This window comes from Tetranychus urticae, chromosome 2, assembly GCF_039701765.1.
Source record: "Tetranychus urticae isolate SD_2017Ah chromosome 2, NJAU_TeUrti_SD_1.0, whole genome shotgun sequence".
Taxonomy (NCBI): Eukaryota; Metazoa; Arthropoda; class Arachnida; order Trombidiformes; family Tetranychidae; genus Tetranychus; species Tetranychus urticae.
Window position 1 is genome coordinate 10,998,054 of NC_142959.1, and position 16,100 is coordinate 11,014,153.

General features: G+C 31.1%; 2 protein-coding genes across 2 annotated transcripts in view; one reads left to right on the forward strand and one right to left on the reverse strand.

The window, feature by feature from the left end:
• LOC107360003 (neuronal acetylcholine receptor subunit alpha-7-like) overlaps positions 1–16,100 on the reverse strand; it is a 58,117-nt gene that overhangs the window by 41,063 nt on the left and 954 nt on the right. The window lies entirely within an intron of this gene.
• Positions 7,673–9,113, forward strand: LOC149093877 (uncharacterized). The gene is made up of 2 exons (XM_089266846.1): positions 7,673–8,008; positions 8,082–9,113. Exons 1-2 carry the CDS (start codon positions 7,824–7,826, stop codon positions 8,371–8,373), a joined length of 477 nt encoding a protein of 158 aa, XP_089122972.1. The 5' UTR covers positions 7,673–7,823; the 3' UTR covers positions 8,374–9,113.

Consider the following 16,100-nt stretch of genomic DNA (forward strand, 5'->3'; position numbering starts at 1 on the left):
TGCTGTTGTTCCGTTATTATCATTTATCGTCAACTCAATTAACTTACAAGTTAACTTACGTTGGCAATCAATTAGTCGTTAGAACCTATTCTATTAACCAAATTGATAATGAGAAAACATTAACATGATTGTGATTAATGATGGACTACAAGTTTAACCCTTTTGTTTCCTCTCTATTTGTATTGCACATTTTATATCATTTTTACCAATTGTTTGACAGAATAAATGTTTGTCTTTCAAAATTGAATTAACTCCAATCAATAATCGTAAATATATGTTGCTTCGTCTTCCCTGTCAAGTTACTTTCAACTGATTTATTTAGTCTATTTCTGTCTCTCTCTCTTTACTGTCTTGTTAACATTGGTAAAGTTTAACTATTTACAATCAATCTTAATTAGATTTACTCGTTTTCATCACACAATCATCAACAACTTTACCCAAAAAAGCTAACCAAACTTTGGTTTCATTTAATTTACTTCACAAACATTAACTCTAAACTTTGACTTTAACCAAATATCTATATTTAGTGTTGAACCATTTGTTAATTAAAATTTAATGCACAAAGTGATTGTATTTCACACGCAAAACGAGTGTAAAACAAAATGTTTAAAGTATCTGTTTTCACCTGGAAAAGTTGATCAAAGAATAGCATTTCTCAAAGCATTTTGTGCGAATTGACCGACATTTTAAGCGGTAGAAAACGGCAATCTAATTGAAAAAAGCATCTATTTACAGTACAGTTCTTGCAAATTGTTTTCAGTGTAAACAGAAACAGAAACCTAAGCTTGCAATGCAAAACGGCGACTAAGTTTTTCCTCCAAGTCAATCTTTTCTTCAATCCAAGAAAAACAAAGGCCTAGATTAGATCTAACAAAGAGTAACCGCTTTAGGTCAATAAGCGCTGTATCAAACAATAACGACTGGCAAATGATAGCACAACTATTCAAGACGCAGAACTGGCTTCTCAAACGTGCTATATCAGAGACTAATTGCATTCATGAATGCAGCAACGGGATGAAGCAAACCTTTATTTGTTTGCATTAGAACTCATTGAATTCATTAACCAAAGACTTTGTTTTTCAACGTTTTGGCATTTCATCTAAAGCGTTTACTCTTCTACTGAAATTGTGTTTTGTTTCCAGAAAGAAGAATTATCTTTAAAAGAGTTAGTCGCATTTGGTTTTCAATTTAAAGCTTCGGATTCTGTTTCTGGCTTCACCGAAAAGACGATTTGGCAAGACAATAAGAGATGCGAAGAGTGAATATTTAGTTTATTGCAAATTCCCTGTTCTTTCCATCGTGTAATCAACTATTTATGTGTGTTTCGTCTGATTATGATCAATCATTGATTATTTTTGCTCAACTTCATTCAGATTTTCTTCAACTAATACTAATAATTGATTTTACATGTATTTCATTTAAAATGGCAAGGTTAGAGCCTAAGAGCCTAAAATTGAGCAAATCTTGGGTATTAAGCATTAAAACTTTGTATAACTCAAATTTTTGCATAAATTAAGCATCCAGAATTCGAAAGGTCCAGAATTCATTCAAATGTATTGTTTAATTGTGACTATTCAGTTTATTGAAACCTTGATCATGATTAAATGGATAAGTAAAGGGCAAAAAGTGAACAATTGCATTTGTTGTTGTGAAAACAATGGTTTATTGAAGAGTTTTTCATTTCGTCTTTGATTTTATCAGCTTTTTTCCCTTCCATCTGACAGTAATGTTATTTAAGATGTTGGAAACCTTTTGACTCAATCCACTTACAGGTTGATCATGATGAGTATAATGATGATAATGATAATAATGAGGATGATAAACAGGGAAGGAAGAATGGTGTGCATGGAAAACAGTGAGGTATTAAGAATAAGATGAAAGAAAAGGTGAAATAAAATGTTGAGATACTTGAAGATTGTTGAGTAATAATATCGATTCGTTCAATTCAATCTTTTCCACTTAGAATGGTTACCCTTTAATATATTATTTTTTGAGTGTGTATTTATATCCATTCCAATGAATCCAATCTTCATCATCCTCATGATCGTCTTCATCGTTTGCCCTTTATTTTTTTTATTCAAATCTGGATGCTTCTCTCAATTACCAATTCCAAGCAATCTCTCCGTATCCAATTGTACTCTTGCACTATTTACAAATCAATTGAGATGAATTGTGCCAGATGCAAAATGGACCAGATATTTACATTTCAAGTGGAAAAGTAGATGAAAATGGTTCGCATTCATGCAACTGATAATATATTTACAATCGACTAATTGTGTGATTGATTAGTAAACTTTTTGCTTTCATTACAGAAGGCAAGCAAAAAGCATTACAAGTTCATTTTTCATGTAATGCTAGATTCAGATGACTTGACATTTGAGGTGAAAAGGATGATAATGATGGCAATGATGAGGGTTGATAGGCTTGTATAGCCAATTAACAGTGATATTACATGTTAATGTCAAGTTATTTTTTTTCTTGTTCAACTTGTTTCTGTTGTCCTTCCCATCTTAATGTTTTATATTAACAAGGCAATAAATGTATTTGCTAAAGCAGCAACTTGTTAATATTTAATCAACATTTTTGGCCAAATTAATATGTTGAAGGTAACTTTGGGTTCAACAGTTTAAAATGTAATACAATAAAAGTTGAACTTTAATCATCAAAATATCAAGTCTTTAGTTTTCTTGTTACAATGGTGATGCAAAATAACCCAATGATTCAACTTTTAGTCAACCATTAAACTTTGACTCACTGATGACAGTTGCCAGTTATTTTGACTCTTACAGATTGGTGGGAAAATTGTTGCTGGATTAAATTTGTTTGCCTTGGCTTATCGGTCTTTTCAAATTTTGGACAATCTTTTGATATTCCAAGTCATTTCACTTTAAATTGAACCATGATCTGGTTATGATCCTAACCTAACCTTACCTAACCTAACTTTATCCTAAACTGGTCAAAGCTCAATTTAAGTGTTTCCATGTAATGATCTTTTGTTCCAAGATCCAAGCTCATTTACAGGGCACATTTATTCAACCTCACGGGAAATATTACAGCAAGCAATTGATAATGAGCTGGAAAGAAGACCATCTTTACCTCTTTAAATTTACTGGCTAAAGGTGGACTTTTTTTGCTTCTGTTAAAATCATTGGAGGCAATTTAGCTTGAAATGGTGAAAATGATGAAAATGAAATGCTTAAGGTTGCCAGTTGTAAATGGAAGAAATATTTTACAATTGAATGGATAAAAGTGAGGAAATGAATGAAAAGTGATGAAAAAAAGGAAGGTGATAATGATCAGGGAAAGAAAAACTTTTTTTTGATCTCATCTCAATTTGGGATTATTCAAGTTGCTTAAACCAGCTTTCAATGATTGGTTGAATTAAACTTGCAATGACAAGCTGTGACTTGTTTGCCATTCATATTCAAGTGCAAACAAACTGAACAAATGAATTGGCAAGAAAAGGAAGAAATTATTTAATAAATTGACAACTTTTCCAAGTTATATTTTCACTCCAACTTTACACTTTTTTTTCTCATTTTTGTTTCACCATTTAAGCCTCACTCTTTTTGCACCTTATTAATACATGAAACACTGAGAAAAAAACGTTTTCAGATGATCATGCAAAGTCTTCAATTTTTTTGCTTCTCTCGTAGACAAAGGAGATTGAATGAAAAATGAGCATTTATTCAACTAATGGAATTGAATGAAAATAAAGAGATGAACAAAAAGTAAAAGTAGAAAAGAAGAAAAATTTATTCAAACTTTTGTAGACAAAAAAACGTTTCCTTGTTGTTTTTTGCATCAAAGTTTCAATTGGAAGAGAAGAAGAAAAAGTTTTCTATTATCATGCAGAATGATTTTCAAAATGAAATGAGATGAAAAAAATTGAACGAATCGAGAGAAAAAAGAAGAAGGCGAAAAAACAAAAACTCGAAGTTAATCTTGAACAACCAGAAAACCTTTGCTTCGATTATCATTATACTGGCCTTGAAACATCATCAATAACTCGACTCATCTGGTTCAACTCAAGTAGGTCAACCAAAGTAATGAAGAAAATCACAGAAGAAAAAAAGTTTTCAGAATAACTCATTGATTATTTCATTGTTTACAATTCAATATGAAATTACATGACAAGGTTGGACTTGAGATGAAATTCCAACTTTTCACCAAAGTTGCTCATCATGAAATTCAAGTCAACTTTAACAGATTAATTCCAGTGTCAAAATATGGCAAGAAAATGCAATAAAAAATGTCTCTTTCCAAAGCGTCATTCCAATCATGAGAATCTTTTTCAGAACTTTTTTTTCCTCCAAAATTTCTTCAGTTTTACATTTGCAAAAATTTGATTCTTTCACTTGACAATTGATGAGTTCGGGTTAAAGTTGAAAAGTTGAAGATTTCATGTTTTATTGATTGCAGTTTTGTTTCAACAATGTCACTTTAGTGGATCAAGAATGGACTTGAAATCGTTAACATTAAAGTTGACTTATTGCTTGTTAGCTTGAAGTTGATTAAAATATTTGAATATTTACACTTTCCATTTCACTCAACTGTAATCAGTTGAAATGAACAGTTGAGTTTACCAGAAAATAGCTGAAAGATGATGAAAAGTGTTGAGTAAAAAGAGAAATGAATTTGAGAAAAGATTGCAAAAAAGATTCTCAATCTTCTTTATTCTTTCATGAACTTTTGTTTCAATGAAAAACTGGAAACATTTTGTTCATCTTCCGTAGTTGCTCAAAAATCAAATTAAAATGAAACCAAATTGTCAATTGAACCATAATTATTTGACCCACTAAAGGCTTACAGATTCATTTCATTTCTTTTAATCAATAACATGATAATGTTGGAATATTTTACTTTTTTTATTTCCTATTCATTAATCGATTCACAATTGCAGTCACTGGGAGTGAAAATTATCGCTTTTCATTTCTTCTCTTCAATTGCTCTTCAATTCATTCCAATGTTATCAACAATTTATCCAAACATTTTTCAACGATTCTTATCATCTAATGGATAGTACATGATGATACATTAAATGCTGTAATTTTGTCTTCCTTAACTTTACTCATAAATAGTGAAATACATTTTGCATTTGAAAGGTAAACTTGAATAAAAATTGTATTTACGTTTTTGTACTTTGAATGCAACTTTTTTTCTTGCACATAACAATAAACTCTTGATTTAACAAACCCAATCATGTTCATTTTAAATGGCTCATATTAGGGATAAAATTGATCATTTATAAGGATAATAAATAATAGCAAATTTAAACACAATTTACATGAGAAAAGATTCCAATAATGTTTACCTTTTTATTAAAAGTTTATTATAAATTATGTACATTAATAGTAAACATTTACGATTAAATAATTGAAATGCATTTACTTAGTTTATTTCATTAAATTGAAAGGCAATATCAATAAAGGTTTAGAGATTAACTCGATTGTTGTTAATTTGGTTTTGTTTTCAATGTTATTTTGTGAAACAATGCTTCCCTGCAATTGAATCAGTTTAATTGTTGAATGCTAAATGATGATTAGTGAAATAAATTCATGTTATCAACTACATTGATTTTGTTTCATTTTAAAATCATGAATTTATATTAGTTATTGTTTACAATCAGTCATTCAAAGTAAATTGAATTAAATGAAATTAAATGTGTTTAAATGTTCAGAATTGTTTGCGTGATTATTCCCATTCTGATCTGGTGATGTTCAATGATCAAATTGATGGCAACAGAATTTAGTTTTTGGTGATTTTTTCAATGCAGCAAGCTGTTGGGTAGACCGTTAGCTTAAATCAACAGATTCACGGACTTTTCCAAATCCCTGCACATAACTGAATGATGCTCAAGCATTTTGATCGCTAATGTTACTGTTTATCGAGTTCGTGTTCGTTAAGCTTTCTTGATCTTGTGATACATTGCAAAATTCATTATTTTCGAGGATAAATGCGAAGTTTTGTTGTATTCAACTATTTATAGAAATAAGTATTCGAAGCTCTCTTTTGAACAATAACTTGATTGCTATTATTGCATGTTTAGACAGACAAAAGACATTGTCTTTCCTCTAATCTCATTGATTACCTCTTTGAATAAGCAAATCAAATTAAGTGAAAATTTGATGCTCAATGTGAACCCATTCAAGTCAAACAATATTTGAAACAATCAGATTTCACAAGACAAGAGTAGAGTAAAACTGATGATAATCTGTTTTTGTAATTGACCATCGATTGAGAGAAGAAGGAAAAAAATATCAAAAGAAGAAAAAATAAATTCTTTGACAATATTACGCCATTTGATTGGTTAAGCATCATTGAATGTATCATTAGACATTTTCAGATCACATGGAGGATAAAATGGGATCAAAGGAAAATGTTAATCTGATTGAGAATTGAATTGCAGAAGGAAGAAAAAGGAAGAAGCAAAAAAGTCAAATGGATTTAAGGGTTGATTAAAGGGTTTCAACTTTCAATAAATGATTTATCAAATTGATTCCTTTTTTCATTCAACAATAATTAGCTTGATTAATTCAATCTTCAATTGTTATCCTCAACTTTAAATGGATACTTGAAAAATAATAATGGTTTACTTTTTTTATTACATTACTTAACTAACATCAACTTTAAACCCAATCAAGATCAGTTTCCTTTGAAACTTTTTCTTCTTCTTTTTTCTTCCCTTTTTTCAAGAATCTTGACTTTGTTTTCAGTTTTTTTGTTTCTCTCAAGATGAACATGAGAGTAAAGATATTTCAAGTTGAACAGAATGAAACTAGAAACTTTAATGATAATCACATGAGATAACTGAATTTGGAAGGAAAGTTACGGAAAAGCGAATCTTTTTCCGTTAAGAACAATAAAAGGGAATCGCGCTTTTGTCATCTAAATTGGTGTTCATTTATGCACAATGGACAGTTGATGAGGAAACAGGTTGATATCAAGATGATCATGATAATCGGGGGAAATTTAAATGGTTAATCTATTTAGTAGATTGATTTTGATGGGAAAAGAAAGTCATTCACAAATTGTTTTCAGTCAATAATGAAATAAATGAGATTAGAATCTCTTTTTTTACGTTTGTTTGTTGGTTAAATGAGGGTTTATAAACCGTTTTAGATTTGATTTTAAGTTGATAAAGTTAATAAGATGAAGAGATGATAATGATTATAATGATGAGACTGATGATGATGAGAGTTTAAGAAAATGTGAATTGGATAATTTATTTGTTAATGTTGTTGCTAAATGGATTAGTAGAGTAAAAGCAAATTACTTTGAATCTAATCAACATTGCCATTCAGATGATTGTCATCATACATTACAATTAAAATATCTAAAGCAATTATTTGAAGCAAATTAATCAATTATAGATGGTTTATTGTACAAGATGATTGATTATTTAGTGTCTCTATCACTCAAAGCTTTGATTGATAAACAAGTAATGAATGTTGCCGCACAAATGTCAGTAGTATAGAAACATACGCTTCTGTGGTACAGACCGGCAATGGAAACTACTTCCGGTTCATTAACCCTCCTGAACATAATCTTTCAACGACTTAATTTGACCTTGAATTCTGTTTCATTAACCCCACTGAACACCATCTTTCAACGGCTGAACATCGGCTGAACAATGACTTATCTTCCATCGGCTTAACATTGAATCAACTCGGGGGCCCGAGCTGAACTTCCGTTTTCACATTATGTCTACAGTAAGGGCTGAGATAATGGGACGCTGAGATAATGAGACTCAATTTATAAACGATCCCTAAAGAGTAACCAATTCCTTTTGTTTACATTTTTTCTTCAGTGATAATGTAAAAATGCCAAGAAGAAATTTATTAAATAGTGAACGATTGAAGTTAATATCAAATATTGAAAATAATGATTATAATAATTTTGATGCTCAACATCAATACCATGTTAGCAAGTCAACTGTTTATCGCTGCTTTTCAGCAAAAGATAACATTATCTGTGCGGTGGAAAATGGAATGGGTAAAAGAGCGAGGTAAGACAATAAATTTCGTTCCATCAACTTGCTAGTTTTGTCTAATTTTTTTTCTTTTTTTCTTTATTTACAGGATTGAAAAGGATAAACATACGGCTCATGATGATATATTCAAGAAATTTATTTTGGAATGTCAATTGAAAGTAATAGGATTGAAAGCAAAAATTATTAAGGAATACGCAAGAATAAAGGCAATTGAGATAGTAAGACCAGAATTGAATTGTAGTAAAGGATGGTTTGACTCATTTAGAAAGCGAACAAATTTAAAGTTCGGAAAAATCTCTGGTGAAGCGAAAAGAGCAAATTTGGAAAAGGTTAATAAATGGAAGATGGAAATAATTCCAAGAACAATTCCTAATTATTGACTGGCAAAGTGAATTCATCTACAATTGTGATGAGACTGTTTTGTTTTGGAGACAAACACCAGTCAAAACCTATTTTATTAGTAAATTTGACCATTCGGGAGATAAATTATTTAGAGAAAGAATAACAATCTTATTCTGTGTCAATCGAGCTGGTAATAAGGAAAAACCTTTAATAATTGGCACTGCTAAAAAACCTCGTTGTTCTTTTGCTGGTTGGCTCGAAAATTTTGATCTCAATTATTGCTCTCAGCCTAATGCTTGGATGGATTCGAAAACATTCGACAATTGGCTTACCAATTGGAACCAAATATTAGAAACAGAAAGCAAGAAAATATTACTAATTTTAGATAATTTTTCAGGTCACAAAGTCGATATGACAAAATACAATATGATCTCTTTACAATTTCTGACAGCTCAAACTACAAGCCACACACAACCATTAGACTCAGGAATAATTCATTCCTTTAAGTCAAAGTATCTGACTCTTTTTGTTAATTATTTAATTTCTAATGTTGAATCTAGTCATTTACATGAAAATGTAAAAAAAGTTAATTTATTTAATGCTGTTGATTGGGTAGATTCAGCTTGGAAAGCAGTAACTTGTCAAACAATTTATAATTGTTGGTCACACACTGGCTTTAGTCATTCCTATTATGATGAATTAACCCAAACCATCGATGATCTCTCGAGTACCTTAATGAATCTTTCTTCTAATTGTTGTTCAGTTAATGATTTAATGAATCAAGTAACGATAGAAGTTACAAATTATTATGATTTTGATTGAAATAAAATTTGATGTTCCTAATTTTGCTTGTAAAATAAGCTATTTCCACTCTCACCCTATAAATAAGCTATTTCAAGGTAGTCCCATTATCTTAGCCCTTACTGTATATCATTGTTCTTCTTCATGATTCTTATTCGAACCTCTGTAAAATTCACAGGCTATGTCCGAATGATTTTTTATGCACAGAGAGCTTAGTAGACATGAATATCTATCAATTGACATATCAGTCATCCCTTTACATTATGTATTCCTCATGCCCAAGCATCTCGAATTTTAATTCCTTCGAATAGACAATTAGCATAAAATAGACATTTGTTGAAATATACAATCTTTGGAGCGCATTAAGACATCTATTGTGATATGAGAATCATCTTCCTAGAGCACATTTTTCATTAGTTATGAGAGAATAGACATTTACCTTCGAATCTCTGTAAAATTCATAGGCTATGTCCGAATGATTTTTTATGCACAGAGAGCTTAGTAGACATGAATATCTATCAATTGACATATCATTGATCTCTTTTTGTTGCATATTACTCATGCTAAACATTTACATTTTAATGCCTTCGAATTCATGCTGAAACGTTAGAGAATTGACTTGAGAAAACATCTAATATATGGAAGTTTATTTTGCCAAATAAAAAATGTAAAAAAACCCATCATAAAGAATACAAAAGATTATTGGTTAGTATAACGAATAAAAGAGATTATTGAGAGCATAAGTATAGAGATAAAAGAAACATATTGTAAAAATTCAATTTGTAGTTGTTTCATCTAAAATAACTTCGAAATGTTTGAACCATGCATCCTTAATATCCTGAGCAATTGTAAATGACCCATCCGGATTAGCAGATCGCGCTAGTTGTAAATCAATGTTTGCCCAAATTTTTCTCTTTGGATGCTTATGCTTTTGTGGTATTAAGTCATATTTATATTTGTTTAATCCTTCAACTTATTTTCTAATCACACAAGGAACTCTCCAATATGTGTTGTGGCCAGATGTCTTCCCTAGTTTACCAACTACATGTTTCTTCAACTCATCCAGTCTTCATATCTTCCTTCACAATAAGCACAAGAAAATACTTGTGGTTTTTTTTGCAACTCTATCATCAGTCTTCTTCATTTTCTCATCATAGTTTTCACGACCTTTACTTATCTAGGCATACTTTTTTCGGGGTAGTGCATCAATATCATGAACATTGAGCATACTGCCCCAATTGTTTGAACAATAAGTTTTTGCCTGTTTACTTCTTTTTTTTCCGTTTGTAATGTTGTACCAGCTTGTACACTAACATTTTCATATGCACCTACTTTAGATAATCTAGTACATATACCTGAAGGAATGGCTTCTATTGAAGTTGAGGGCAAAGCTAAGATAGAGGTTGTTGAGCTTGTAATTGGCGAAGCAACTGCAGAGGATGTGGTTGTGGTCGATGAGGTTGTATTTGGCAAAAAAACTGTGGAGGTTGTAGTTGAGGCAAGGGAGGTTGATATTGTTGTAGCAAATGTAGAGGTGCCTGCGGATACCACTGGCAAAGCAGATATAGAGGTCATGGTTGCTGAGGCTAGGGTTGTCATTGGCGAAAAAACTGTGGAAGTTGTGTTTGTGGATATCATTGACAAAGCAGATGCAGAGGTTGTGCTTGAGGCAGCTGAGGTTGTTAATGCTGGTATTGAGGTGGCTGTGTTTATCAAAGATTAAAGAATATAAAGAAATTTTGTTAGTTTCGGTGGTTAATAGAAAATGTTAAAATAATTCAACGACAGTTCAGCTCGGGCCCCCGCGTTGATTCAATGTTAAGCCGATGGAAGATAAGCCATTGTTCAGCCGATGTTCAGCCGTTGAAAGATGGTGTTAATGAACTAGAATTCAAGGTCAAATTAAGCCGTTGAAAGATTATGTTCAGGGGGGTTAATGAACCGGAAGTAGTTTCCATTTCCGGTCTATACCACAGAAGCGTATGTTTCTATACTACTAATGTCAATCAAGTAAAATTAAATGTTTATTAGGGCCAAATCAAAAACATGAAACTCGAGTAAATAAAGGTGCAATTGAATCGCAGGTTTTGCGGTTTCAGAAAATGACATTCAAATCTCAATTAGAGGTCAAATAAAGAATTGACCTTGAATTACCTTGAGTGTTCGAACTGATGGTTGTTCAATTTGCATAAGCGGATGGTTCAAGTCTGAGTTTCCATTACGTCCCTGCAGTACAGACCGAACTCCCGCATGTCTAAGAAAAATAAATTTCGCAAAAATAACCACAACAGGGTTCCTGCGGCGAGGTGGAGGTGGGTGATCTTTATGATTGGGTTCAAGTCTGAGGTCTGAAGCACTAACCGTTCGTGAGTTATGCCTGCATGAAGGCGTAAAATAAAAAAAATGCCCAGTACTTCTTTCTCTTTTTGCTATTATTATTTAATATTATATATTATAGCTACTAGATGATAACTAATAGATATACAGTGAAGAGAAATGAGTTGAGTCTGAAGGTCATTCATTTATTTGACCTCTATTTCGTGTTAAGGTTGCTTTCTGAAAGTACATTTTCAAAGAGTTGATTGAGCCATGTTGCTTTATTGAAACGTAAGGTTTGCTCGATTATTATTTGTGACAATTGAAATGATTCATATTCAATTACCAACAATGTAAGTATTTGTTAATTCAATTCGATTTTGAAACTTTACTCCAAGCTTGGAGTGAAAATATTCTTGTCTAAACTGATTGCTACACTTGAATGGACAAGATGCTGACTGCATTAGTGAATGTAGACAGACTCATTTCATGTGACAATAAACTTTCAATATTGGCCAATCTACTCAAGTTTAAAATGAAAAGTTCTATACTGGTACTGAATTTCATTTAGATTTTCGTTTCCTATTTTACCTCAGATGTTCAAAAGAAATGCATTAGAATAATATAAGTTATTCTTATAAGTTAACAAGCCCAATTTGTTGATTAACGTCATCGAACCTTTTCGTTTCACGTTTCGTTTGCATTTCAGCATCATTACAATTAATAACAACACATTTCCTTTTAAAATCTAGAAATGAATTGAAAACCTTTCATTTGTTTTCCCATTACACTAGTAGTCAGGGTTAAGTTAATAAAAAAGGGTCAGATTTAAGTTAATTTTTAAGTGTCGCCATCTCGAGCATTTACCGTTTTAGAGACACTAAAAAATGAAATCTATGAAAAATTAAATTTGATCTTAAAGGTACTTTTATTTCCTGTTAGATGGCGACTATGAAAAAAATCTCCACTTTTCTTAACTTAACCCTGACTACTAGTGTACTTCAGTAAATTGGTTAATTAAACACCGATCTTATTATGAATGTAACATTGATCATTTCAAATGCTGTTTTCAAAGTTTCATTACTTGCCTTGAGTAAACTAATGATGTGACATTCATAGACAAACAGCTTTAATATCGATTGAAAACATTCATACAAGAACAAGTTGGTTAATTGATTTTCAGACTTGCAATGAACATGTAAATTAAATGGATTCACAACTGAAAGGAGCGACATAAAAGATTGTCAATTTGCCATCACTTTTTTGGTAAACTAAAAGTTGATGTTGAATGGCAAATTCAAGTGATTCAAGTCCCAAACTGGTAACCCAAATATTCAGGCAACTCTACTCCACTCTTCCCAGTGTTTTGGCAACAATTGAATAAAATTTGAAATTGCATCTTTAACCTCCTAATCAAAGGCAAACAATTTTCTGTTATGATTTGTTCAACATTTGGATCCTTTTTTTGTGCCCATGTTTTCATTTTTATACTTATTAACCTCTTATGGTTTATTACAACAACTGCCCGAAGCAATTTAATAGAGTTTGTCTCATTGAAAGTTCAACTGACCCATTCCATATCATGTTGCTGTTTATCATTCCAATGGAAATCGATTGATTGATCAATGAGAGACAAAAAGATCTAAACATTACAAATAAAAGTTCATCTTTACTCTTCTCTTGTTGTCATCAAAGATGAAGCATAATATTACAATATTATTATATTACAAAATTGACAGGGAACTTCAAGTTTCCATGGTTGGCATTGTCATGTAAATTAAATATTATCATTGATCAGTCAAAAGTAATTTGATAATTTGAATAATTGAAGGAGAAACGTGATTGAACGCGTCATTTGATTGATTTAAATATGAACACTTCTGAATATTTAACCCAAAGTGTCAAACAATTTTCAACTCTCAGATGATAATTTAATTTAACTAATTTAATTGTTTACAATTTAAGGATATTTATAGGTTGAATGGTAATTGCAGGTTGACACTTTGAATTTGATCAATTGATTTTGTGGTCATCAAATTGATTTCAATTGTTGGTTAAAACAGGTAAAAACTGAACACTCACTGAGGGTTAAATTGATTGTCTTCAAATCAGGTCAAAATTGAAATGATTTCCATCAATGTCAAGGTAAACAGTTTCTTCTAGAAGCCAGTAAGGGCCAAAATTTGGTCCTTTTTTAAGGTTAACCAGTTATGGTCAAAGCTTATCAATTCAACTTGCAATACTTCAATTACCTCAATTCACGTACAATTTCATCAATATCATCTTGAAACAACAGGAAAAAAGGGAAAAGTTACAATTGAAGCTGCTTTAGATTCAATGGATGAAACAATTTCCGTTTCTTGACTAAATTTTTTCATCCAAAATCTAATCAATTTGAAGTCATCAAAAGCATCTTCAAAATCAAGTTGCCATGAAACGTATCAATCTCTTGTTACAATAATAATGCAAAATGATCCCACAATTTACTTGGAGTATTCTGATGAATCTCTGTAACCGCTTTAGTTTCAAAAAAACTGTTCAAGTGATAGTCAGTTGCTTTCGAACCGACCAAGTCAAATAACAGCGTATTTCGAGATTCATATTGGCCGCTAAACAGACTAAAACTTTTTTCGTTCCCTATTAGATGAGTTGAATGAAGTTTGAATGATTGACTAAAAATTATTAATGAAAGTTGACTAATCTGTGAATCACATTAGGATGACGATAAATTTGATAGCATTTGAATGTTCTCGACTAATCAGGACACAATTACGAGGGATAAACAAGGAAAGGTTACTTTAGTGCTTCTTAATTGGCCTTTAGTCAATCACTCGGAAGAAAATTTCGATTGCTTCAAAGCCACTCAAATACCAACTGATTTCGGCATCTACAGTAAAGTACCAAGTACACTCGAGTAGGGTAAAATTATCTGAGAGTTATTGAGGTGTAACATTTGAAAATATTAATTTCCAATCAAATTGTTGATCAAAGGTATCAACATTTCCTACTCAAAATGTAGTTCTTAGTTGGATTTAATCAAGCAAATCAAAAATTAACATTTAGATCGATTATTATTTTCCATCAAATTGTATGGTTATTTTAATTGGTACGAGATGGGTAGACTATCGATGGACAGTTTAGGTACTTGTCAACGATCTCTAATTAAGGCTGAGTTAGTCAATTTTGAATTTGCTCAAATTTAATTTCCATTTCTTCGATTATCAATCAACTTAATTCAATTTTCTTTCGTTGTATGTCAATAAAAAACTGGTCGAATCAGCTTTAACGAACAATTTAGCTTGATTTAATCTATTAAGGAAGATTGAATCTCATGAAATACGCTGTCCGGCAAGAAGTGTGAATAAGCAATTTCAATGTATTCTCATTATCTGGTACTTCACTGTAGTTAAGCACAACATTTCAAATCTATAACAGTTAAATGAAATGTTTATTAGAATCAAATCAACTTCATCAAAGTAAATGTTAAAACGAGTCTGGTCAACAGCAAGTCACTTTATAATACAAATGGCTCAATAACGGTTGGTAAACTTTCACCTTGTTTACCTTTCATTTGAGTTGAATGGTTTATTCAGTCACAAAGTCAACTGTATCTGTTAATGTTGAATCTGTTTCAACTGAATCTACACTCAACACATCGTCTTAACCAAACCTTCAGATTGTCATCACAATCAGAGCAACAATGGAAACATTGAACCTTTGAAAAGACCCAAAAATTTAACCCAAAAATTTGAATCTCACATCGCCACTCTTGCCTTCACTTTGCTGGTAAATTTCAACCTTTTACATGATTAAATCGATTCTCACTTAATTTTGTGTTCAAAGCTTCCTGAAAGATTAAACCTTGATTAGTTTGTTTTAATTTAATTAAAAAATATTGAGCTACTTTAATGGCAATAATGTGTTTCTGTACAAGAAAAGGCTTGAATAAGTGTTTGTTAATGGGCAAGAAACACAAAAGTGTTTGAACCTAATAAAGCGTTAAAATTAGGCTTTCTTGCTGGGAACAGCAAGGAAAAAGGTTAACTTGTGGAAAGCAATTTAAATGGTAAAGTAAATCATTAATTGATTTGGTAATATAAATTAATAATTTGCTTGATAAATGGATGCTTTCAAATTGAGAAGAGAAGCAAAAAGTCACACTTTAATGATGTTATCCTGTTAGTTTGGCTTCAAAATTGAAATGGTTCAATGAAGGTAAAAATATGGTAAAGAAAAAAAGATTTTTTTTGAACCGTCTTTTGATACTTAACTTTATCCTGATCATTTTCATCTTTTTCATCCTTTTTTGTTCAACTTTCATCTTGAACAGTCTTAAATCTTTCATCTTCAATCATATTATTCATATTTGAAAGAGGTGAAGGGAACGCAAAATTATGCAAATCAAGGTATTCATTTTAAAACATTATCATTGCCATTTGGATTAATGTCTTTTTATATGTACATTTATGTCAACTGATCAGTCTTATTCACCATCTTTTCTTGATACCTTTACCCCTTTCTTTTCACCTGGATTTAAAGCATTTGCAATTTTGAATTAAAAATTCATCTTTTAAATCATTCATGGCATCATAAAGTTGATTCACTTGACGATGAATACGGATTTATATCAATGAAGATTGGTAATAAT

Excerpts from the sequence above, each read along its gene's own strand:
- LOC149093877 (XM_089266846.1), top strand. The coding sequence starts at position 7,824 with ATGCCAAGAAGAAATTTATTAAATAGTGAACGATTGAAGTTAATATCA. Across the intron at positions 8,009-8,081 it reads GGAATGGGTAAAAGAGCGAG|GATTGAAAAGGATAAACATA; the intron begins GTAAGACAATAA and ends CTTTATTTACAG.